Here is a 26895-nt window from a genome sequence, read left to right on the forward strand (position 1 = left end):
ACATCTACCTGCAAGGAGGACTGTGGGCTGGTGTTGTTAGCAATGCTAACCTTAGCCCAGTTGGCAAACCTAATCGACATCATTTACAGACGCTATGATTAGCCATGAAATGTTCAAACCAAATTCAACCCACATTGGTTTTTGGTTCACTTCCCCAATGATCATGTTCTCACCTGCAGTGCGGTGAACGAAAACTGTGATGCATGTGGACGGAAGTGAAACGAGACTCCCGTTTTCAAGAGGACCAGAGTTCAGTTCCGCTCTCGAGTTCATTTAAGCCACATTCACACCAAACCAAACCAAACAAGCTGTCCAACGCAGCGCGCCAGATTTAATTTCAAACGGACCAAACAGCTCAGGTGTAAATGCAATCTATTTTACCCAAGGATGATTGTTTCTTAAGTTAAAATGGCTCCGATCAATATTAATTCTGTTTGCCTATTAATGTCATTTGCTATTAATTGTCAGCATTGAGCCAACAGATCAAGATAAGCATCCGCTACAATTACATAATGAAGCTGCTTTAAAATGTTTTAACCCAAGAAAGAAACAAAAAGGTCATCATGCTTTAAGACATGTTTATCCGTGAACAATGCTTCAGTGTTTGCTAGGACCAACATGTCCGTACAGATGAAAGAAACATTGATTGTAGCTTGTAGGATTCATGACTAGAGGAGACAGTTCAAAAGTCCGAAACCAGAAACATATCATATCATCAAAGTCAGGTTTTTAATGACTTTTAAATCATTAAAAATAAATATCAATATTTAATTAATGGAAGTGTGTGCGGCATTCTCCCTCGTAAATATTTAAGCTCCGCTATTCTCCCAACACCTGCTTCAATTTTAATGGGATGCCCATACTCATACTACGAATTTTGAAACTCAAATTCCTCGAATAAAAAGGTGGGCAACTGGAACAACCTTGAGACTAACTCCCCCCAGCTGGTGATGGGACGCAGACGAGGTTGCGGTGCTGCGGATGCTTCAAACCTCTAGTGTACAATCCGCCATAAAAAATCACATTAGGAGAATCAAACAACTGGATACAGCAATTACTGCGTCCGCCCATTGTGGGGGGCTTAAAGGTTGGAGAAGTGTGCTGGTGAACATTGGTTCTGCATTAGAGCCGGAACAATTAGTCAATTAATCGATTAGAAGATGGAATCAAAATCATTTAGTCCGCTAATGAGATGTAAAATGAGGGTTTTATGATGAAGGGGATGAATCTGCCACGAGAAGGAGATAGCTTTGTGTGTTTTTGAGGCAAGGACAATCTTCAAAAAGCCTTTTTGAATGCAGCGTACACTTAGAATAGACTGGACGTTTTGTTTTGGTATTTTTTTCCCAGCATTTCATCCTCAACGATTTCTCAAAATCAATGCATCATTCGAGACATTTATCAAGTATAAATCATGAGCATGGATCTGCTTCTCAAAAGGAAATATTTTGCAGTCCTTTTATGTTTCATATTGTTGTTGTGAGACAAAGAATTCAAACTGAAGACCTTTAAAATGTGACATTTACAGCTTGTCTGGAATATTTGGGGGTTTCAGACTTAAGGTCGGACTGAACAAAGAAATAAAGTCAGAACTTTTGGCTCAGTTGAACTATAATGGAGACGTTTCAATATTTTTGACATTTTATGAAAAAAATAAAATAAAATACGATTCAATAATAATGAACTGACTCTTCAGTTTGCAGCCCTGAATCTTAAACTGAAGAAATTCCACTTGGACCAGTGTGGGAATACAAAGTAAATGAGTGAATAAAAGTCATTATTATTCAACATCTTCGCCAAGTGAACAAGCCGCTTAACCTCCGGCTACTCCAGTTGAGCTGCTCAGCCGTCAGAAGGAGAAGACTCTGGTTCTACTTGGCATGAGTGAGGTGTGAAAATGTGTAACTGTGAACAGTCGACAGTCAAATGTGATTAAACACATCAATGCATGCTCAGCAAAAGTCCTGCTCCCTCGGATAAGAAGGAAGGGTTTGAAATAATCGAAAGGGGTCATCAATTTGAATCCTTAATCGGATTATGTGCAGTGAAAGAGCTTTCAGAGAAGGTTGAATCTTTAAAGTGATTGAATCTGTCGTGTTGCTGAATAACCAGGTGAGCAGAGACACTGGGTCATATTCAGGTTTTGTTTTACTTTGTCTCTGGTGGATATATTCATCCAGTGGAGAAGGCCATTCTCTCAGATAACACCGAAATGTTGTTAGATCTTTATTACGCTTTCTTTACTGTCTTACAGTTAAAATGTGAACTGCAGTTATTTAACAGAGTCATGATCAACTTTAAGGACAACAATGATTGCTGAATGTAAGTGCAGCTTTCAGACATTATGCAGCGTGTGTAAGTGTAACAATGTTGTTAAAATTGGCTCCACCTACAATATTTAAATGATGCTCATTTCTTAAAGTCACAGGGTCTTTTTTTTTTTTTTTTTTTTTTTAAAGATTTATTTTTGGGGGATTTTTCTGCCTTTATCAGAGAGAAAGGATAGTAGGTAGAGTTGAAAAATCAGGGAACCAATGTGTGGGAAACGAGCTACAGATTGGACTCGAACCCGGGCCATCCGCGCCAAGGACCACAACCTCCACACAGGCGACGGGCGCACCAATCACTGCGCCACCAGCGCCCCCCACAGGGCCTTTTTAAAAAAACAATCCCGACACACTTCCACACTGTTCACACACTCTTGTTTTTGAAACATGTTGGCAAAAATATCAACAAATTAAAAACTTTTAAAAAAGGTATTCTACCGTGGAATGACATGTAGTGCCTTTAGCAAGTCGGCCAAATCTTAATGATGTGTGAGTTCATTTATCAACTTACAGAACGGAAGTTTTTGACAACGACTGATTCATTGAGAAGTAAATTATTATGCAGCAATGCCCATTATAAGTTGGCAGCAACTTCTCAAAATTATGTATTACTGTTTTTGTTTTTCTATCATTGCAAAATCTTTCCATAAGGACAAAAAAAAAACCCTCTTGAAGATGTCATATTGAGCCTCGGGAAACTGTGATGTCATGACTTGAACTCATTTCTTTCTTTAAAGGATGTAAATAACAAACCCAGGCTATGTGAAAGCTGTTTATTCTGTTAACACTTCATTTTCAAATCTTCTCTCTCTCTCTCTCTCTCTCTCTCTCTCTCATTTTTTGTCCCTCAAAGCGACTTTGTGGCATTATTAAAGCTGCAAAAGGCAGGTGTTATATAACGTGCATAATTAGAAGAAAAAAAGTCTCTGAGGCAGCACTATGCAAAACGAGTACTTTTACTTATTTTTGCTTTGAGCAAATGATGCAGATTCTGTACTTTGACCATGAAGTGCTATTGTTAACGAAGGATTTAAACTTGACATGGGTCACTTTTTACATCACGCTGCTGCTATATTAAGTACCTTAGACGTGCCTTCTGTCTGTGTCTATCTCTAGTCTTTTACACTGCTCTCTTACATCACTCTGCTCCATATGGACACACGCCCATGTACCCATCGCCATCCGCCCCGCGTCCCGCATTATGACAATTTGGGACGGTATTCAGCTGGTATGGCCTTAACTGCCACCATAAATCCCCATTATCCCCAAACCAATACATCGATGTCACTAAATGATCCATAGCCCTTTCACACAGTACAACTAATACAGTCTTCAAAGCTCTTAGCCTTTCATTCTTCTCAATTACCACTCCCTTTCCCGCACTCCTCCACCGACCCCCCCCCCTCCTTCTCGCTATCTAAATCCTCTTTCCGTATTTCTCTCTCCATTTCGTCAGCCTCTCTTCCTTTTTTCTCCCCTCTCTCCTGTTGCGCTCACCAGTCCCCATCTTCTTTAAAACTGGTCCCCCCCCCCCCCCGCCCCTCTCTTCGCTTCATCCTCTGCCCTGAGTCTGCGCTCCCATCCAGCTGCAAAGCCGCCTCTCTCCTTCTTCTTCTGCTGTGGTTTTCTTAATTCCCTGTCTGCTCCCTCTCTTCCATCAGCTTTTTGCAACTTCTATAGCTGTCTCTGTATCTTCGCAGTCGCTCCGTCTATTTTCATACATTGCACCCACACGTACACACACACACACACACACACACACACACACACACACACACACTCTCATTCACTCTTTCCCTCTGTACTCTGTTCTCTCCGCAGACCCTCACTGTCACTTTCTTGATACAAGGCGCCTCTCTCTCTTTCTCACACACACACTTTCTTGGCATCTGTGTCGCCCTCATTCCTCTCTCTCTCCCGCTCTCGCTCTCCTTCTTTGCTTTTACTGTCAGAGAAGCTGTCAGAGAAGCAGTGGTGAGCGGCAGCCTTTCAGCTCACGCGCACAACGCACACACATACCTAAAACACAACTGCATGAATGAGAAGCTGTAATAATAGCACGCTGACCTTTGGTGCTCCCCGGCTATCAAGCCGGAGATGAGCACTGTGTGACAGAGAGCGTGTTTGATTATCATCCGTCCATTAACAGTGTTTGTGTGCTGAAGCGATGGGCTGTTTGTGTGTGTGAGTGAGAGAGAGAGAGAGAGTCGTTCCAGAGATGACTGATTGGTGTTGTCTGGAGTCAGGACGGCTGGGCGAGGACCCGAACACATCATCATTCACGTCCAGTTGATCTCCGTCAAATCTCTCTCTGACTGCCTCTGTTTTTTCCTGTTCTCACAGTTTTTTGTATTTTTCCAAAGGGTCGGTTCATCCATATTTAATTGAACAGAACGGATGTACCCAGTTAATTTGGCAGCAAGCACACAAGCAGACAGGACCAGTGATTCAGTAAAATAATAGAGTACAATCATGATGATGTATTTTTGTCATTCGATATATTACAGATTACTAATACTCACTATTTTACTTACAGCACTACTGAAGATGAAATATGAGCATGTTCAGACCGGGACTTTCATCAATTATATGATGTTTGGTGCCCGTAGGTTTGACTTTAAGGGAAAGTAAGCACAATGGCCACAGCGTTTGAAGACTGGACAAGAGCATGGAGAAATGTTCATCCTTAAGGTTTTGTGACGAACAAGTTTTAAGTGGATTAGATAAATGTCTCCCTGGGAGTTGTTCCAAGAACAACCTGTTCATCCAAGGAACACAATGTGATTTGACAATAAATGTCAAATCGTGGACTCAATGTTGAATTACCAATATGGGTCCAAGAGAGGTTTTGTTGTTGTTGTCAGGGAAGACAACAAATCCATTTTGTCTTGGCCACTCACATATTATTAATATAACTTCTAATCTCACTGATGGGCTCATGTCTTCCAAATTTTGTGACAGTACTAGAATAATAAGCCTCTGAAAAAAAACCCATCTTGTTTTAAGGCGTACAATATATTGCCATAGCAACCGGGTGCAACAGGGACTGATGAGCTCTGCGACTGAGCAAAGATCTTGGGAGATGGCTGGCAAGTAAGAGAACGAGTGTGCATGAAAAGTTGTTTATGCAAACACACTGTTGGGTTGATAAAGTTCAGTGGTCAAAGGGGTGGGAAGTCATTAATTCCCGGCTGAACAGATGGTTCGGTTACTTTGACCCAACTGCTGCTGGTTCATCTGTTTTCAGGCTTGTCCTTGGTTCATCTTGCTGGATCATTCTCTCACAGCCAGATGTTCACGCCGCACAAGTTGGGCAGGATTTAAATGGTGGGTTTACATAACGATTTTATTCGTATTTTATTAGGTTATGGGAACACCAAACTTTGGGACATTTTATTCTCTTTTATTCCAACAATGAAAACGACTTCCTCAGCATGTAGTTCTTCATCCTAGGTCCTTCAAAGAACTCGGTTTCAACCCCAACGCCTATCCCTCTTTCTGTGGAGAACTTGCTATAAAGTGTAAGTGCACTTACTACGGCTACTTTGAATGGAGGAGAGGGATGACTGTCCCGCAGCAGGCCAATCATATACTGTATGGCTGTGTGCTACTGGCAGCAGCAGTCTGAGCTGACAGAGTTGGATTCTACTCGACGACAGTCTAAGGCTGCATTTTGGTTTGATTTCATGCACTATGCTGATGTGCCTGGCCATGGAGGATGTTTTCCTCCCCTTGCAAGAAATAATTCAGCAGCTTCATTTCCATTTTGCCTCTTTCTTATCTTTCACTTTGGTCAAATATAACCAAACACTGAACCTCTTTGTAAGTCCCGCCACCTGCCGACCAGAATTCTACTTTAGTTTGATGGCTGGTATTCAAATGTTATTCACAAACTTGATAAGACAGAGTGCGCTTGTCGACCAGAGATTAGATGGAAATGACTTGACTGAACTGGAGATATAACATTATATGACATACAAGACTAGCAGTATTGATGAGCTCAAAGGATGTTAAGTTCAGGTTTTGAAAATGCAGAACCAGGTCCTCAATAGAAGCTGGTTTTGATCCCCAGTATACCTATTCCTCAACAACTCCACTTTCAATGTTGCCACTTCAGCTTCTCTCTGCTGTGGCAAGAAATGAATTTGCACTGGACATGAATAATGAAGTACAGCTAAGTCCAATATAAACACATTTGCTGGAGATACACGATTTCTCCAGCAATGAAATCTCTCCTCAGTGAGGTCATCCACGGCGATCAAAACATTGTTTCTTAGAAGAGACACGTTGCAGTGGAATGTATTTTTTTTAATGAAACTTTTCAATGTTTTGAGCACCACGAACAAAATTGCATTCACCTCCATTATATATTGTATCATCAGCAAGACATCTCAAGAGAGTATCAGTGTTTGCAAGATGCTGTAACAGGTAAAAGGGAGAAAAAATCATCTTTTTGTGTTCTGGGTGAGCTGACCCTCTAAACAAAAACCTGATCGTTTAAAAAAAAAAAAAAAAAGCAACAATCTCCAGACTCCTCTTCCCCTCTGTCTCCTGCTCTCAGCTCGTCTGTAATAAAAAGAGCAGATAATCTGTCCTCAGGCAGGCGGCTCTCCCATTCCTCCCTCCTCTCTTTGTAGCTTCAGTCCATTCTTTCGATTCATTCCAATCCATAATTATAGCAAACACCAACGCTGCCAAGGCGTCAGGACGAGACGGGCCTTTTTGCATTACAAAGCCCGAGTGGAGCATTTTCACATCAATAACTAACTATCATATTATATCATCATATCATATTAGTATAATCGGGGGAGAAAAGGCTTCTGCAAAGATGATCAAGCAGTTTGAACGCTGTGGTTTTAAAGATTTGGTGGGACATCTGGAGAGCCTTACAAAACAGACAGAGGGCGCTGTTCTGTCTGTGCAGACGGAGCTTTAAGCTAATAGCGGTTGTGATGACGGCAGATGGTGGAAGGAGCAAAAGGGCGACGGAAACAACACTTCCACCGTGTTTGTTCTGCTCGGTAAAGCAAAACAGAAAACCTTTGACTGATGAAGCAAACAAGAAATAGGGAGGAGCGGGGAACAGGAAACACAGGCTTAATTTGGAGAAACACCACCACTGCCAACCCCTCTGGTGTGAGTCAGAGGCTGCCAATCGTCCCCTTGATTATCAGTTTATCTGTCAGAAGAAAGCTAGTTAATTTATCCTCTTATGACATCCTCGCTGTGCTTTCTATTTCTCCGTCTCTGCTTCTTTCTCTCCCTCTCTCTCCTCTGCTCATTTCTCTTGTTTATCAGTAACAAAAGACCAGGCAGTCTGACCTCATGCAAAGCTCTCCCTATCTCTGTTCCTCTGTTCGGCCTCATCCCTTCATCCTCTCCTCCGCCCGTCCTTTTATTGCCGGATTCTACCGTTATCCCCGGCTCGATCCGACCCACGCTATATATCTCTCGCTCTCTGTTGTGTCGCTCTCGGTTGCAGATATGTAGCAGCTCAACGGATGACACACACACACACACACACACACACATCTTTTCAGAAATAAACTCTGCATCACCACACACACACACACACACACACACACACACACACATCTTTTCAGAAATAAACTCTGCATCACCACACACACACACACACACACACACACACACACGAAAAAAAACAATAAACACAAACGCGCAGTTCCTGGATGCATGCATGGGAATTAATTTAGAGGATCAAGACATGAAGGAGGGATGGGAGAGAAGGGCACATACACACTGACAACATGTTTTTTTTTTCTGCACTTACACACACAAGCAGCATGATCTTGCACTTATACACACACAGAAGCAGGACACACAGCGACAGCAGGCAACGTGGCAAGCACGCGACACACATACACAGCAGGATTTCACAAATACACACACAATCAAAAAACAGATATAAACACACTTTAAATCCCCACACACACACACACACACACACACACACTGATATCCTCAGGATCACACACACACTCACTGCAAGACCACAGAGAAATGCACACACATGCACAAACAAGCACAAACCACATCCTTTCATTCCTGCGGAATATCTTTGCAGCGGCACACACATAACCACACCCATGCACTTTCCTCACCACACGCACAGATCCAGCACGAGTACAACAACAACAGACACGGCCAGCACACATAGTTCTGACCCCGAAAGACACACACACACACACACACACACACACACACACACAGAACCTTTACACTCGCTGTGTGCCTCACCATCGAGCTCCACGTCTTCTCGGTACCAGCGCAGCCTGGCGGGGGGTTTGCTGCCTGTGCTGGTGCAGGTCAGGGTGACTTTGCCCCCCTCGGGCACCGCATTCTCAAAGCCTGAGATCTGAGGTTTACCAGGCACACCTAACACAGAGAGAGAGAGAGAGGGAGAGAAGAGCGGTTAGAAAGAGGAAACTTTTTTGCTGCAGAGCTCACCTTGCAGACAAAAGGAAGCAAAAGAGGTCAGGGCCGAGGGCCGAGCTCAAGTAGCAAGCATTTTTGCAAACTTGTTGTGCGTTAACTTGCAGGGCAAAAAAAAAGAAGAATACCAAACCCAGTATTTGACAGAGCATCCTCAACACAACAGCAGAAGTTGGATTTATTTAGTCAATTCTGAAAGCTGTGATGGAAAGCATCTTAGAGTGAAAAATAATGATGTCGGTTTGGAAGGGTTTGCCCTAAAAATGCTTCTGAGTAGCTGCACAGCCGCTGAAATGTCTGTAAATCTTCTGACCTTCCTCGAGTATCAAACCTGCTGTCTCCTCATCAGTGTCCATCAGGGCAAGTACACTCTAATATCTCTGTTTCACTGACAGGCAAACACTTAAAGCTGTCCAAATAACGACTATAGTGTCTCAACAGGAAAGGCAGGCGTCGTTTAATACTGTTAAAGCACCAGAAAACCTCTGGGGGACGAGGTTAATACTTGAGATCCACATTTGAACCACATTTCGTACCAAAAAAACCAAAACCCTTTACTTTAATTCAGGACCACAGTCTTTCTCTGAGTGTATGAAGGCAATCTTAGTGCTTTAACTAACCACACATCAACCAGAGTGGCGGCAGACCATAAACCAGTTATGTGAATCATTTCCTCAACAGCCATTTGAAATAGATTCTGCAGAGCAGATCGAGAAATCTCTGATTGGCTATCGGCTCGATTTTTCAACGAGTGTGGAGGACTGCTTCAGTGGGAAACCTTGTGGGACAAGTGAACCCCTCTCAATCCTGTAATGACCGAAAAAGACATTGTCTCTAATGTGAATTGGTTTTGTACGGCTGATACCAGATCAGCACACTGAAAAGGTGATAAAAATCACGTGAACACAAGAACAATCCTTAAAGAATGTAGAAAGAGTTGAGGTAAAATATGCAACATTAGGTTCAGCAGACTCCCTCAGTGCACGACCCCCCCCCCCTCCTCCCCCGTCTGTCCATCAGTGTTCTGACCGAGTGAAGCCATTTCTACAACAGATCTCCGATCAGATATGCAGCCCAAAGATGAGTCGGCTCTTATTTCTTTGAAGAGTTTTCCATCAAACAAAGACGTTTCTTCAGTTTGGAAACTGTGCTGGTTCTTCTTCACGTGTACTCTTGTGACTACACTCTGTACTTGTGCCTATATGAACAGTATCCCTGAGTGGGCGGAGCCATCTCTCTTTTTTTCCCCTGCTATTGGTGGCCATAGACTGTAAATATTAATGAACGAAGCCTGAGTGACGTCAGCTATCTGTTATGATAGCTGACGTCATCCATGCTGCAAATGCTGTGTCACCCTGACTTAGTGAGAGCTGGAGCTGAGGCGGGTTATAAGCTGAGGAGGTGTTGTCCAGTCAGAGTGAACACAGAGCCCATATTTAGTTTGTATCATCTCGAGAACCCCTTCTCACCATCACATCACCCCCATCCTACAGCATCTCCACTGGCTCCCGGTCAACCAAAGAATTCTTTTCAAACTGCTCCTTTACACTTTCAAGGCCATCCACAACCTCGCCCCTCCATATCTTTCACTTTAAGAATGTGTATTTTCATGTAATGTACAGTGTCCTTGAGTGACCTGAAAGGCGCTTCAAACTAAATGTATTATTGTTATTATTAGTAGTATATATTTGAAATCTGCGTACTGTTTAAAATGTTGCATATTATACGTTTAAAGTAAAGGCTGAACGAAAGTTTGGAAAAGTCTGCACGGCTTGAGGTCCTGCACGCACAAATATCTGACGAAATGACTAAAAGAGTTCTTTCATATATTTGACTGAGACCAAAGCAGGAGTGTCGTTTGCATTTAACTGTTTGAAGGTGAGAAGAGAGTAAAATCAATGACTGCTGGGATTATATTTTAATATATTCAGTAATGGATGGATCTATTAAGGATCAGAAGTTTTGGGGCGACCCCTGAGTAATGCTTCATTGCTACATACAGTAGACTCTAACTGGGTCTTAAAATCTTCATAGAGCTGCCCGATTATAAAGTGTATTGATTAGTTGACCCAAATTCTCAAACCGTTTTGATGAAATATTAATGGTTTCAGTGATGTTGAAAGCAGTAATGCTGAACATTTGCTCGTTTCAGCTTCTGAAAGGTAAGAATTTGACTCCCCCCACCACCAACACCAAGATATAACCGAAGAGTCTTTGGGTTGTGAGTTGCATTTTTGGACCAAATAAGCAAGCTTTAGACATCCCTTTGAATTCAAGTAAATTGCGATGAACAACTTTTTTTTTTCAGTTTTTCTGAAATGAATGAATGAATTCAAATTTCTAAGCAAGACTTTAAACATGAACATGTCAGCAACATTCAGATGCTTAACAGAGAGAACGAGTATTGCCCCCCCCCCCAAAAAAAGGATAAATTCCTCCATTAAATCAACACTGCATGCATTGCATTACATGTGAAAAACAAATTAAGTGTTTATTCCTACATGTGCGGTGAAGGCCCGAAAGGGAGCATGGCCGCCTACTGAGATAAACATGGGAATCCAATTAATTCAATGAGAGAAATAAAGATGTGTTATTGCTTTAAAATCAACAGCGGACAGTTGACATTATCTCTGAAAGCTTCCATCCTTTCTACATTTCAAATCACTCGGGTAAATAAAAACTGTGCGACTGCTCACTCTCCGTACTTCAGGTCAGTTCAAAATGTCAAGGAAATTAAATTCTGCTCAGATTATTAAATAAGACTCCCAGAATTCATTAGTTAAAAGCCAAGATGGGAGTTAGAGTGACTCAGTCAGACTTAATGGTTTTTTTAGGAGGGCATTGGAGCCGCGTTTGATAGTTTGAAAGAAAAACCGAGAGGGACAGAGGGATGAAATGAGGTCAGGTTCAAAACGACTTCTGCCAAATGAGAGACCTCTGGCCAAACCAAAATTTCACGCTAAGCTTCCCTCTCTCCCTCAGGTGTTCTTCCAGAACCCGGATAGGTCATTTACGATAACAAACACTGCAGCTTAATTACTATTCTAACTTGGAGCACACGTAGAAGTGAGAGAAAAAAAAAACAGGAACATGCCAAATGCCGAGATTTTTTCTTTGTCTTACTCATCACGGTCGAAGGCGAGAGCGGAGAAAATTAAACTTTTCTCGGCATCGTTCCATCTGGAGTCACTGTGGGCGATACTTTTCTCCAAATGTTGGACCAGTTTACTGTCATCCTGCTTCAGTAAAGAAGAACATTCGGTTTTCTGTCTACCACACACCGCCTTCATTAAGAGAGAGAGAGAGAGAGGGAGCTGAGAGAGGAGAAGCAAAGTGAGGTGGATGGAAAGATAGATTTGGAGAGGGGAGACCAAATCATGACAGATTACACCAGGAGAGGGCTGATTAATGTTGATTGGAACTGACAAGATTTTCTGCCTGTTAACAATATTGTTTTCAATGTGACATTTTTGTGATAGATAGATAGATACATAGAGGGGGGAAAAAAGGACGAGCGAGGAACAGCCTGTATACTGTATATCCATTACTTTTTAATGATCAGGGTTAATATTTTTAACATGGACGCTACTTTGAAAAGCGATACTCGAAACCTTTACCTTCTAGAAAATGTGATTTCTCTTAACGTCCAAACCCCGCTCGCCCTCACGGTAAGATTGATCCCAGACAACCTGACGAAGAGCAAACCACCTGCTGCTCTTTACAGAGCTGATTAAATAAGCTGCCAAAATGCCCTTCCCGCTCTTTGAAATGCTCTTTGACCTCCATGAAGGTACCTGCTAAGCTGATGTTCAGTGACCATGTTAAACACTGGTGTGGGTATAATAGTAACAACAGATGTTGAAGACTCAAAGTGTCCTAACTAATGACTCTTTGTTTACCTTTTTTGTCTTTTAAGTTTAAAAACACTGATTATATAACTTGAACTGTACGACAAGTCCACCGACTCATTTGACCGAAAGTCACCGATCACAAAAAGGTCACTCTTTAAAACGTAACACCGGTAAACGTTAACATTATGTGCAGTGAACATAATCATCTGAATTAAATGGTGTCACAGTTAAAGTCTGTTTTAAACAAACAAGAGTATTTTTGAATCACTGCGCCCACCTCTGACAGACAGACAGACAGACAGACAGACAGACAGACAGACAGACAGACAGACAGACAGACAGACAGACAGACAGACAGACAGACAGACAGACAGACAGATAGATTTTGATGGGCAGACACGGACAGACGCAGGTAGGAAAGCACGGATTTAATGTGCAGTGAACTAACTTAGGTGAGGATCAAAAAAATAAAAACGTTGTCAATTTTTAATGTAGCAGTATTTGATGTAGTGCTCTGTGTGCGGAAGCTCTCTGGCTGTAAGGTAGCATTGAATATTAATGGGAGAATAATACTGCACATATAGAACTGGTTGGAAAAGCCCTGTTGAGACCCCTCTCCTACAAGGAGAATAAAACAGAATAAAGCCATTATAAATTATTCTCTGCTTAGCTCAGGAGAGAGCACGGAGGCATGACCCACATTTTACCTCCGCAGGCGTCGCAAACTGACCGCACTCAGCAGTTATACACCAGCGTGTGTTTGTGTATGTGTCTATCAAAACATTCCTCATGTCAAAACAGGAATAAAGCATACGCATGAACACCGCTGTGCCAAAACTGGATATCTTTGGCTGATTGTCCCCATAGGGGCCTGTGCATTTTAGACATTTTACCATACATTTTTAATGGTTTGGCTCCCTCTCAGGGGTCATGAAATATTTATCCAAAGCAGAATACAGTGTCACAGCTGTCAATTACAGCACATAAAAAATGCTTGAAACACAATTTACTGCAGCAGTGGGTAGAAAAAAAAGGAGTGATCCTCATCTTAATTTGAATTTAAAGAGCTAAAGCACAGACCCCGCCTTCACCCTTGCTCCGACACACCATCCCCTCCCCCCCCTCACACACAAACATCACATTAACATTGCAGGCGTTCTGCTCAGGCTGTTGTCCTCAGCGACTACATTGAATTCTTTTCAATACACCTTGCAGCGCTGCCAAAACATTTGAATAAATATCGACTAAATGGTTTATTCAAGGATGCTTCCACAGCTGTTTACTTACAAAACTCAACTTCGGTTGGCAACCTCGTTGACTTTCAGTCAGTGAACAGCCGCCGTAAACGCCAGTCACCCTGCCCCACCCTTAAATTAAAAAAACGGTTGCCTCTCTTGTTCCCACTAAGTGCATTTTTAGATGAAATTAGTCCGAAATGCTGTGCAGCTCAGTTTTTATCCAACAATTTCTTGGCAAATGATGTTGAATTGGATTAGAAAAGCAGAGTGAAAATGACAGAAACTGATTAAAAAAAACTCTCCTAAATATCACAAAGAAGCTTACAAGTATGCACAATAGAAGCCTGTTTGTTTACTCAATGGATATGGAAGGTTCCGTGATCAGCACAAAGAATGATTCGATTTCATTACACAGCAATTTAAAAGTGGCACCGGAGGGCCTTGAAATGTTGGCCGTAAATCTGCCCACCACAACCTCCCAGGAATCTGACCAGCTGTCTCTCCTGCTCACACTGCGAGTCTCTCCTGTGGCTGCACTGCTGTTAGCAGGAGCATTACAGTTCTGCCAAGCACATAGCTTTGTTCTCGTCATGAAGTGAAACTGTGAGGTATGGCCAGAATGAACTGACATGGAGGAACAATAACAACTCGGCTAATAAAAATCAATACTTGAAAGACGGTTTGTGGCGGCCCAAAGCCGATTAGCCCAATATCCAATCGATGAACAGGCCCGCTCACCTCCAACAGGCTGACCACGATTTATTGAAGCCTGCAGGGAAGTGTCACACACACAGGTGATAACATCCATCTCAAAGAAGATGAGTGGAGCAGGTTTATCTCTACTCAAGAGTTATACGAGGTCGTAACCTTACACAAAGGTTAACTCTATACGCAAGAGATCTGGATCTAACCGGATGAAGGCATCATGGCTGTGGAGGCCAAGATGTCACAGCATTATGATGCATGACAGGGACGAGGAATACATCAGGCTTATTTTATTTCTTTATTGGCTCATCTGTGACTCTGCTATGAGGCAGAAAAAACATTTGTGCTTTTACCTTTTTAGATCGGATGACCTGCTGTCAGGGTTTAGATTGTGCACTGACAGCAGACACTGTAAGCTCTGTAGCTTAGCGTAGTGAAGTTCATGCTGATTTTTGTAGCTGCATCAATAAACATTTCCTCCAAAAGATGGCCTACTACTCTTAACAAGTGTCAATGAAGGAGCTGATGTTGTTTAGGTTGTGTTTAAGTTCCATATTATATCACGGCACATTTTCAAAATGGCTTCAAATAAAGTAAGTCCTGATGTCTGACATCAATTCATCTAGCATCTAACAAACAACCTCCATCTATCTGCCCTCAAAGATATTTAGAGATGTTTAAGAGGAATCAAGAACAAGTGGATTCAATCTGATGATCCAGCTGAAGTGCAGGAGTCTTATTTGTGATAGAACTTTATAAGGAATGAAGAAGAGATACGCAGCCAAGCGTGGATTTTAGCTTCAATGCATGAAAACACAACTGATATTTAAAAACCACATCTCTCTTATTTTTTTAAAATTTTGGCTTGGCTCCATACACATGCATGTGCGGGAGCAGTTCAGGGTCAAGCGTCTTGCCCAAGGACACATCAGACATGTAGCTGCAGAAGCTGGGGATCAAACCCTCGACCTCCGGTTGAGAGACGGCTCTACCAACAGAGCCACAGCCGCCATTTTTAACAATCTGACTAGCAAGTATGATCGCCAGCTGAATTTGCATACAGACGTCATTGCCAATTTGTTCGAGGATTGCATTAAAGTAGCTTTCGTGCCTCCTTGGTCGCTCTGCACACGGCCTTTTTCATATACATGCAGCCCATGCCTTCAAAAACGCTATCGGACGATAATACTCTGACGAAATAATGGAAACCAAAATGATTCCAATACTAAAACCAGGTTGTGCTCTTACAGAGTTTCCCTGTTTTACCCAGACTCTGTAAATAGAGATTACATTTTAGGCAACACATTACAGGATCTAATAATAAAATGCAATCAGGCCCTCATTGTGCTTAATGTACTGTAGGATCCAATGTTTTGCAGCTTTCCCATATCAAGGTCTGAAAAAACCCCATCTTCCCTTAGTCTCTGCTTCATTGATTGCAGTCTTTTTTTTTTTTTTTTTTTTCACAACAGCCCTTCAAAAGTCCTCTAACTTTATAAAAGTAAAAAAAAAAACTGACCAATGCTCTGCCTCCTGCCAACACACAGCCACTCCTGAATGTGACACCTTTAACAAACTTGCACGGGGTCAAACTTCCTTCTGCTCTGAGAGGCTCCACTCTGCAGGGTAGGTCAGGCTGACACAATGCCACAGCAGTGCATCAAGGTGAATTTGAGCCACTTCGTGTACACTTTTTTGTTTGCGCCCTGAAACTGGCAGGTAGAATAAAAGTAGACATTGTTGTAAAATTGTCCCAAACAACGCGACAAGTGAGGAGAGAAATAAAAAAAAAAAAGATGCCAAAAGCTTCCGAGGCATCCATTTATATGTGTCAAATCCTACGGGTCTTGGAGAAATGAAGATAGACTGCACTCAAACAGATTTTTACAGCCGTCAATCAAGTCTCAAAGGAGCCGTGTCTGGGTATGAACACACGGAAGGCAGGAATGTCAATCTGCACCACTGAGCCTCGGCGAGAAGAGACGGATTTTTAGAGAGAAAAATCGGAAACAACCTTGGGATGGGCGTCACGAAGAGGGAACCTCTTTCAAGGACAGAGAGGATGCAGAACAGTTGAAGTAAAGGGACATTTCTACAATTATAATCAAAGAACAGAAATTTTTAAAAAAAGCTATCAAGAGCATCAAGAAAAAGTACAAAAGTTCCTCAAAGGCACATTTTCAAGGTCTGCATCCTGTGTATGGTCACACAGAGATGACACATGAACAGTGTGTGAGCAGGCTGAATATGGATCGTGTATTTGTGCGTGCTTGTTTGACCTACCGAGCACAGTGACGGTGGCTCTGGCGGTGCGGACGGGCATGGTGAAGATGGAACAGGTGTACTCGCCCTCGTCGGACAGCTGCACATCCCCGATGGTGATGGAGAGCTCGGTGGGTGTCGAGCGGTGCAGCTGGATGCGGTTATCTCTGAGCGCTGCAGGGAGAGGAGAAACAGGATATCAGTAATGACAAACGAGCTTATATAATTGATGAATTATTAAAGATTTGAAGTTTTATCAGGTGTGCTTCTTTATTACTTTTGTCATACTCGGATGGTTCTTTTCTACTTTTAACCTATTGTAACTACAATTTTGTATTTTTAATAATGCAGTGGATGTCTTTTTATATATTTTTTTTTTCCAAGGACTGGTTTCTTTTTTTATTGAAGAAGAAAGGGAGTACAGCCAGAGGAAGCGGAGGCATGCAGAGAGAGGGGGCAGAGCATACACGAGGTAAATAGGACAGAAAGAGGACAGAGGAACAAGGACGAAAAGAATGAAAAGTAGGAGAAAAGATGACAGGGGACGTTTGAATAGGACAGAGAAAAGAGACAGAGTGGACACAGGAATGTAACATAAGACAGAAGAGAAGGGGATGAGGGGGGAGGAGAGGATGTAAGGATGAAGGAAAATGAGTGAAGGGGACGAGAAAGACATGGAGGGTGGATGAAAAAAAATCAGGGGAATCGAGGAGAAAGATGAGAGATTGGAGGGTGGAAGGAGGTGCAGTAGAGAAACAAGAGATGAAAGAAATGGAAACTGAAACTGGCAGAGGTGAAGGACAAAGATATGGAAAGGATTGAATAAGGAAGGAAGAAAAGGAAAGAAAGGAAAAATGAAAGGTTGCAGGAGGGAAGAAGATATGAGTGTGAAAGGGAAGGTAAGAAGACAAGAGAGAGTAAAACTTGAAAGTGTTGAAATGATGAAAGAAAATGAGGAGCAGTTGGGACGTAGTAAGAAAAATAAGGAGCAAAGAGGGACATGGCAAAGGGAAAGTAAGAAAGATGATGTGCAGAATTTAAATCATGGGAAAAGAGAAAGGTAAAATGGAAAAGAGAAGGAGGAGGGCGGGAGAGATGTTTAGAGAGAAAATGATGTAAGAGTGAGAGAGGGGGGAAGGAGGAGGAGGAGGAGGAGGGCTGATGAAGACGAGGTGAGAGAGCGCGAGAGAGAGAGAGGAAAAAATAGCCGAGATGTGAGAGCGAACAAGACAGAGAAAGACAAAGAGGGGAGTAAAGAGAGAGAAGATGCAAAATGAGAATGAGAGACGAAAGGAAGTGCAAGACAGAGAGAGAGAAAAAAAACCAGAAAAATAAAACAGAGGAAGCATAAATAGCAAGGAGCACGAGGAAGACAGTGAGGAATGGGAGGGGGAGGAGGATGAAGGAGGAGGGAGGGCGAGGGGGGGGAACATAAAGAGAGACATAAATGGCTTTGTCATCAATGAGAAATCCAGCTATGAAAGAGGGAGAGAGAGCGCAGGCGACCAAGATAGATGATGATGATGAAATGCTACGAAATAACCACTCGTTTCCGTGATAGCGTTGACCTCTACGGTGTTTGTGCTCGGTGATTGCTGACTGTCTGTCTCGCCCGCCTCGCTATCTGTCTGTCCATCGAAACGTCTCTCTGTCTACCTCGCATCCTCAAAGAGAGTTTCACCTTTGTTTTGTGGCGCCATCGTGCAGCGTGAAAGACTTAACATGGAACAACCACGCTTGTGAGCTGTGAGGTGAAAGGGCCCATATTCTGCCCTTTTTGGGGTTCGTGTATCTAATCGATGTGTCTGATTGGTCGGCCGATCTGCTCTCTTGTAACTGGTCAGTCGGTCGCCTTTGTTCTCGCATGCGTCCCGCCCCTTTTACCATGTTTAGTCAGTCCGAGGGGAGCTTGTGCTTGCTACAACGAGCCAATGGGCTTGGATCTGTGGCGTCTTCGTTTTGTGATGTCACTCCGCGCATTTTCATCGAGGGGTGCTCGAGCGCTTCACGCGGCTACTGCTACAGCTAACAGGAGGAGGTAAGAGAAGCCGCGCTTCTGCGGACTTTGAATGTGGAACATAGAAGCACCTAAACACGCACAAGGTACCTGCAAAACACAATAAAGAGCATCTTAAACCAGAAAAAGAAGAATATGGGAGCTTTAAAAACGTGATTTTCAGGGGGAAAAGTAGCGAAGCAGTTTGTGCAAACGCCCTACGCACAGAGGTTGTGGTCCTCAAAGTGGGCGGCCTGGGTTTGGAAATCTGACCTCTGTCTCCTTTCCTGCATGTCCCTCTCTCTCTCTCTCTCTCTCGCTCTCTCTCTCTCGCTCTCTGATTTCTAACTCTATCCACTATCCAGTCTCTAAATAAAGGCATAAATAGCTTCCAGAAAACATAATTTCTGCATGTGCTCAAGCAACAAGTTGAGTCTTTTTATTCCAAAAGTCTTACTTCTTTGGACTTCTTTGCCACGAAATCGTGTGTGTGTGTGCGCGCGCACGCAGTGTTGCAGTGTGTTAGGGCCACTGCCTGTTTTCAGACCATGTTTATTTGGCTTCCTCAATATTGAGCCACATCTGTGTCTGTTTGTCTGCTCATCTCTTTGTCTCTCTGCCTGTCTCGCTATGATCTCCTTGTCTCTCTATCTCCCCATCTGTCTGTTTACCTGTCTGTCTCTATAGCCCTCCCTCCCTCTCTCTCTCTCTCTCTCTCTCTCTCTCTCTCACTCACACACACACACACACCTCTGTTTCTTGGTTATTTTATCCAACACTACTTTATCTTCATGCTTTATCACGAAGCAAGGTCGCTACATTTGTCTTCATGAGCTTCTCTCTGTGTGTGGGTGTGTGTGTGGGGGTGTGTGGTGTGAGGCATACGGTCACTCACTCAAACACACACACGCACACGCACACACTTATCCATGCCCCCTGGACCCTGCGCTCAACTATCAGTCTCCTTAATTCCCTCCTCCTCATCTCTCCTCGATCTCCCCTCTTTCTCTCACTCTCGTTCTTGCCTCACACGTCTCACCCTTTTCTAATCTTTTCTAACTCCAGGCTTTTGGCCCTTTTCTTTAGGTTCTTTCTTTTCTTCATTAGAAACCGAGTATATTGCTCGCAAACTGTGCTGTGATGGATATCGGGAAAAAACCCAATATGATAGCTACTTACGGGGGTTATATCGATTTGTGCGCCCCTGAAAATTGTACATGTGCCTCGCGCTGTTTAGCCTGTGATGTGGGTAACATAAATAGTCTGCCAATAGGTCACACTCCGCTGTTTGTTTCTGCAGTGAGGGGATGTAATAAATATTGAGATGAAGGAGATTAATGGATAAGGTGTGTGTGTGTTTGTGTGTGTGTGTGTGTGTGTGTGTTTGTGTTAGAGAAAACAAATAGTGTTGCAGAGTCCTGTCTATCTTCTTAAAGTACTTGTCAGGTGTCTGTTTTCTGGAGGACTTCCAAGGATTGGATGGACGTCAAACTCTCAACACGTAAACGCAGACGTCTCAATTTCTGACATCTATAGATATGTAAAACACGGGAACATTTGTGTTCTAGTCCAGTTTTCTTGTTCCTAATGCTTAAAGGAGAAAACACAAATCACCTCTATATTTTAAAATTTGTGAGTATTAAAGGATGAACAACTTAAAACAACATATGGACATCTGTTCGCTGCTTCCCATGCATAAAGCAACACAAAAATCTTTATAATAGAAACTTAACAGTTCTTCAAAGCTTCTTTGGGGAACGACCTCTCGTGTTGAAAAAATGAAGCCAATGTGAAAGTGTAAACAAATACACTTCCTCAAGTGTATTTGTTTCAAAAGTAAGTAGACATTGGGAGGGAGGATAATTATTTAAAAACTCATCCGTCACGCATAGAACTGCATTACACTGATCTGTCTGCAGCGGACAGCTCTATACCAGGAGCCCACAGCTGACTGAAGGTTAGTGTGAGACAGCATGTCCATCTCTGGGCTTCAAAACTCAGCGACTGAATCCTGTGGTACTACACGTCCATGTTTCATACAGTCTATGGCTTTTGACAATGATGATGATAAATATGTGAAGGTGTTGTTTTCGACCCCAAAAAATCTCATTCTCCTTCTGCTGACAGTCAAACCTTTTGAATGTTTTGCTGTGTAAAATGTAAAATGAAAATCTGAAACGTAGCTCATGGCAGCCAGGAAATAAATACATAAAATAAAAAAATAAATCAAAGATTGACAAACTAAAATAGAGAGACTGATGAATGGAATCAATGGGGACACCTTTATGCTATCTTTATGCTGATAATGGTCTTGTTTGGTTTTGGCATTAAAAAAAATATCAGCACATTTTAAAACCTTTTAAAACTCTTCACAGGAGAGAAAAGGCCAAAAGAACAAGCCAAAAAAAACAACAACAAAGTTATCAATGAACTCCTGGAAGAATTGTGATCATGACAGTCTCATCTCCACAGCATAGAGCAGCAGGAGCATGTTGCAGCGAAAGTTCTGCAGTTGAGAAAAAGTTGGAGCTGATGCACCAAACAGTGTTTCGCTTTCTTTTAATCAGGGTCAATTTCGGATGAATCCGCCACCGATTGCAATGTGTTTTCTTCCTGCTTGTAACAAAGGGGCATTTATATCTGCTACAGCCCCGTTTTGTGCTTCAGACTGTGCTCCTCTCCATGGCAACGTCATCCGAGGTTCACTGGTGTCAGAGTGTTTCGAAGCCATCTGCTAACCAGACAGAGAAATAGAAGGATTTCTCAGAAATAAAGTTGAATTAAAGTTTTTCTGAGACAATCTTGCACATTTTGAGCATGATTTGCAACGTTTTTCAGAGTTTGTTTTAAAAGCACAGGTAACAAAGACTTTGCATTGTGTGTTTGTTGCTTGTTTAAACACTCCTTAAAGCTCCTGTTTAGGCTTGTTGTATAACAATACAATAAATACCTCTATATGACCTATAAGAAGCCAAACAATATCATAATTGACAAAGCTAGTCGCTGTTACTCACCTCGTCTTATGCAACGTTTGGACATTACTTCGAATGTTTTTCACACATGTTCTGGAGATTGTCAGTTTTACGATATGCTGATTGCTCCACATTCAGAAACGATAGTTGCAAAAACAAACAGCCATCCTCCTCACCTGGAGGTCTCCAGCTCTCCACCTGCTTCTTGCACTGGCTTCAGGACATTACGTCTGTTATACAATAATCATTGTTAGGAGCACGTCTGCACTGGCCGAGTACAAAGAGTAAATTTGGGAGAGTCTGGGGACCTTGCTTGGCACGGTGTCGTATTAATCCCACATCCACAGAGACGCTGCCTGCCCGGCTGCAGGAGCTGGGCTGCTGTTGAGCTTGGACCTTGTTGCCGCCGCACATTCGAGTCAGCCCACTTTGCTCCTGAGAGGTTACTAATAAACCCTAATGATGGCAACCCTATTCATATTTACCCCGTCTTTATTTGTTTATCTTCCATCTTGTACTTGTGCATTTTTTGTGTGAAAATTAATACTGGAGATAAAATTTATATTTCAAAAAGTTCAACTCACACATACACAAGTGGTACCTCTCTGTCCATAGGGGGCGCCAAAATCAAAAAAGTTCCTCACAGGAGCTGTAAGGGTGAATTTGATACTCAATATTATAAAGCGGCAGCATATGGAGTTCATTGTCCCTGTTTCATACAGTGCATGTTAAACAGACAGGAGAAAACAAGTCTTTGTACACACTTACGAAGTAAATAACAAATGAAATGCATCATTAAAGATCCATTTTGTGTCGCTTGGTAATAACCATTGGCAATTACATATGTTCAGTGGTACATTTCATGCTTCAGAGATGCATGCTGCTCTGGCAAATGTAGACGCAGACTGTGGATCATCTGCTGCAGCACTATACTGTTGTTAAGTTCTCAAGGAGACTCTTGTGTTTCTTTGTTGGGCAAAGCTGAGGATTAAATTAAAATGGGAATTTACAAAGAGCTGAAATAAGTCTGCAGACAGCATCTCCTTCTATTTTGCAAAAATCCTGTATGTATAAAGGAGACTGAGGGTTTTCTAAGTGGTGTCTGGAGAGCTTTGAGGGGAGAAGATGGGAGCGTTTATGTGTGTTGATTACATGCCGAGTACAAGATCTGCTTATCAGTGAGCAAACCTTTTTGTGCATCACTGTTTCTGTCTGCTGTGTCTGTTTCTGTGTGTTTGTGTTTGTGTGTGTGTGTGTGTGTGTGTGTGTGTGTGTGTGTGTGTGTGTGTGTGTAAGTTGGGCCAGACAGTGGTTCTTGTCTGCAGCTTCTACTCGAGATGCGATACTCCCCAAAGGTCCGACTGTTGATCTGGTCACAGTAGCTATTTTCGCCTACTCGTCTTCTTCTTCCACCTCCACCTCCACCACATCCTCCTCCTCCTCCTCCTCCTCCCTCCATCTCTCTCATGCTCTTTCAACTTCAAACATTCAGGAGGAGGGGGATTCACTCGCAACACAAACCTAGTGCACATACATATATTTCCTTTTTTCATCTGCCTCCTTAAGCCTAAGTTACCACTCTGCCCAAAAACTCTGTCAAATTCAAAATTTGCATTATTGGCAAGATAGGGGAGAGAACCTGGGAATCCAGAGCAAAAAAAAAGTACATCAGTTACAGACTGATATTTTCACATTTTCATCTACCTTCCAGCTTCTGCATCTCTTCATCTCCGTTTTTGGCTCAACCTGAATCTGCATTTCATCTTCTCCTACTTCTTCCACTTTCGTCCAGTTTTCCTCCAGTCAGACTTGTTTCCTTCCCGTCTTGTTTCTCCTCTCTCCTACTAATTGTTTCATTCAACCCACTCTCTCTCTCTCTCTCTCTCTTGCTTGCTTTCGGTCGCTCTAGTTCTACTTCCCATTTTAAGCGTTTAGCTAACACTCTCATCCAAAGTGACTGCCTCTCTCCCTCCATCTCTCTCTCTCTCTTTCACACACATGTCGCCGCCATCCTCCCATCTGTTTCTGAATATTCTCTCCAGCTCCCTAATTATCCGTCCTTTCCGACAGCTGATCTGGGTTCACTGACCGCGGGCGTCCCTTGATCATACCGTCCCCACTGATCTGAGAGTGCCAATTGATCCACCGGATCAGTGCGCCAACTATAAAACGCTTGATAAACACACACCTCTGTCCGTTTCATCCACTTTCCTCCCTCTTGAGCCACTTGTCTCTCTTGCCCTATCTTCACACAGAATCAAAAACACATTCATTCAAACGAAAGCAATCACAAATTTATGCCGAATCGTTGGAAGGAGGCAAACAGAGTGGGGTAACCCAAACTTTGCCCAAGATTGTGCAAATTGAAGCGGGAGAAGGAATTAGTTCCAGTCAAAACTTAAGAGGAAAAAATGCTTCCAACGGTTTATCAGCTTCGAGCAACGCAACAGTAAAACCCTGCCATGTAGTATTTACATCCTCTAAAAATGTCCATTGGGGATTTTTGGCAAATAACACTGACCGACTACACAACCTCAGAGCTAGATTACCTAGAGGAGAAACCTGCTGAGTGCTCAGACTGCTGCGAAAGGATTAACAAAAGCACGCCAGAGTAAAAGCATATAATGTTGAAAAGTAGCCTCATTTTCTCATCTTTCCTCACCTTTATAGTGAAAAGAAGTCAAAGAAGCAATTATCATAATGGCGGCCACTATCAGTCAGCTGCTTTCTGCTGCTTTTGCTTCCCTGCATTGCATCACATTAAATCCGCTGCTCATATTTTCACTCCGAGGATCTAATGCAAAATGAAGTGGGAAACCTTTTCGCTCGTCCTCCCGATGTCTCCTGATGTCTCCTGATGTCCTGTCGTGCTTTTCATTTGACTGAGTTTGTCTGCCAGAGTGTGTGCAGCTTCCTTTGTTTCTTTAAGCTTCAGATGTGGTCCCTCCTTAGACTTGGAAGGGGCCAGTTTTAGGGAAAATGTAGCAATTATAAAACAATCGATAGTTGTTGGCAACTGCAGAAAGACACAGAAGAACTACTATGACAATGAAACACCCGCTGCACACAAGATGATAATCTGTCATTGATATCATGGTCTGGGTCTTGCCTTGGTCTTGGCACTCTGGTGCGTTTGGTCTGAACACTACTTTCAGATGTTTTATTATCAATAATCTCAAAATCTAGTTTTTTTTGTTGTTCTAAGACATCCTTGGCTCCTGTCCCTTTCTTCTCCCTGCACCTCTCTTTGATTACCAATGAATATTTTAAGGCCACGTGGAAAAATACAAATGATACAAGTGGAAAATGTAGAAAAAGGCGTCTTTCGGCATCAGAAGTGTCTCCTGCCGCCGTTCAGTCCTGTGATGGTTGTTGTTAATACATTCTCAAGAGAGCCTTCCGAGACACCGAGAAAACTTTGAGTGATGGGATGTGGATCAATAGTTTTTCAGAAAATGTCAAAAAAACAATTCACGCCGTGCATCTGGAGGAGCGCCTCTCAGAGTGTTTTGAGCAGTCGTCAGTTTGTCTCGTCCTCTGAGAGAAAATCAAACCATCAATTTCACAGTTTTGTTTTTTTTTTCGTTTTTTGTTTTTTTTTTCTGCCCGTTTCACTTAAGAGTCCTAAACACTGTGCTTGGCGTGTTTTTATATGAAATCATTTACAAGTTAGGGTAATTTCATCCACAGTTAAAGTCCACCAGCTAATCCTATCCTCCCACTAGGCACAAGCTCCCCCGTCCACCATGCTTTGTAAATCACCAGGGAGCCATTGGCTTGTTAAAATGAGGCAGATTGGCTGTCTGATGTCGGCTGATATGCTTTTATGGAAAGGAAGGAGACCTCATATGACAAATAAATAAAATTATAGCCAGGCTGAAAGCAAATACACGCGTTTATTTTCTGGTGAGGAAATAGGTTTGCAAACCTCACATTGAGAGTATTTGCTGCATGTCTCCATTTATTGTCAGCACACTGTAAAACACGCCTGTGAGAGGACACGTCCGCCTGCTGCACTCATGAAATTTTATGGATTGAAAATTGCTTGAAGTGTATATAACATGGCCCTTGCTCATGGAGAGAAATAAGGAGTCACATATGGCTGGCACACATCTGGTAACATGATTTACTTTTAAATTAGACAGGAAGTGTGTAAAAATTGAAGGTGCGCAGATGTATTTTCTTTCCTCGCTTGCTAACCTTGGTTTGCTTCCTGAATTGTACAAAGAAATGGATTTTAATTTTTTTCGATCATGAATAATTTACGAAAACAAATATCTTAATGGATGTGTCCTTTCCTCTCAGGCTGAAAGTTAATCTTTGACTTACTGGTGAAAATGCAGCGTCCAATTTATTCTGCTGTCTTCATAATCCTTCCACAGGGGAGGAAACCATTACTTATATATGTGTGTCTAAGTCATTTATGCTTTTTTAGAGTTTTTACTCTTTAATTAAGTAGTTGTGTTGATGTGATAATTTAAACCTGATGTGAGAATCAAGAGAATCCAACTTTTTGTTTTGTAAAATTTAAAACTCTTTACTGTGCACAAGTTTTATAATCCATCCATCCAGCCGTCCGTCCATCCGGCCAATCACTCACCTGTCCATCCAGCCAACAACCATATAAGGAATAAATTAACATCATCATTAATGTGGGTCATTAAGTTGTTTCTTTGTTAAGTTTGAGTTGAACTAATCTAAACTAAACTGTAATGATGGTTTAATGGATCATAAATAACATTTCTCCTCCATAACAGTTTTCCATAAGTGGAATAAACAAAATGTGTACAAAGCTTCAACGCATTAAAAGTATGACTACAACAACAAGGCGCCATTTTGGTTAAAACTAAACCAAAGACACAGAATTCTTGTTTGTATATGGCTGAAATAAAAAAAAAAACAGCCTGGATTTGAAATAGTAACTAAATTAAAGATGTTTGTCATAAAATTTTGAAAGTGTTAAAATATTCATTTTGAGGCAAAAAGTGCAAAACAATTCTTTATTTCCCTGCTTTTCTCTCCATCTTATTGCACGGCAAAACAGAATAACTCCGAGTTTCGCCTCCTCGGTCGAATAAAAATAAGAAAAAA

At 42.2% G+C, this 26895-nt stretch overlaps 1 protein-coding gene across 5 annotated transcripts in view; it reads right to left on the reverse strand.

Moving 5' to 3' along the window:
* Window positions 1-26895, reverse strand: part of cadm3 (cell adhesion molecule 3) — a 97138-nt gene that overhangs the window by 21407 nt on the left and 48836 nt on the right. For all 5 annotated transcript variants that reach the window (XM_079348449.1, XM_079348448.1, XM_079348447.1 and 2 more), the window contains exons 4-5: window positions 16858-17010; window positions 8586-8723 (exon numbers count right to left, since the gene is read on the reverse strand). In XM_079348449.1, the coding sequence (XP_079204575.1) occupies window positions 8586-8723; window positions 16858-17010 (291 nt within the window). The remainder of the gene's footprint in view (window positions 1-8585; window positions 8724-16857; window positions 17011-26895) is intronic.

Source organism: Symphodus melops, assembly GCF_947650265.1.
Source record: "Symphodus melops genome assembly, chromosome: 7".
Classification (NCBI taxonomy): Eukaryota; Metazoa; Chordata; class Actinopteri; order Labriformes; family Labridae; genus Symphodus; species Symphodus melops.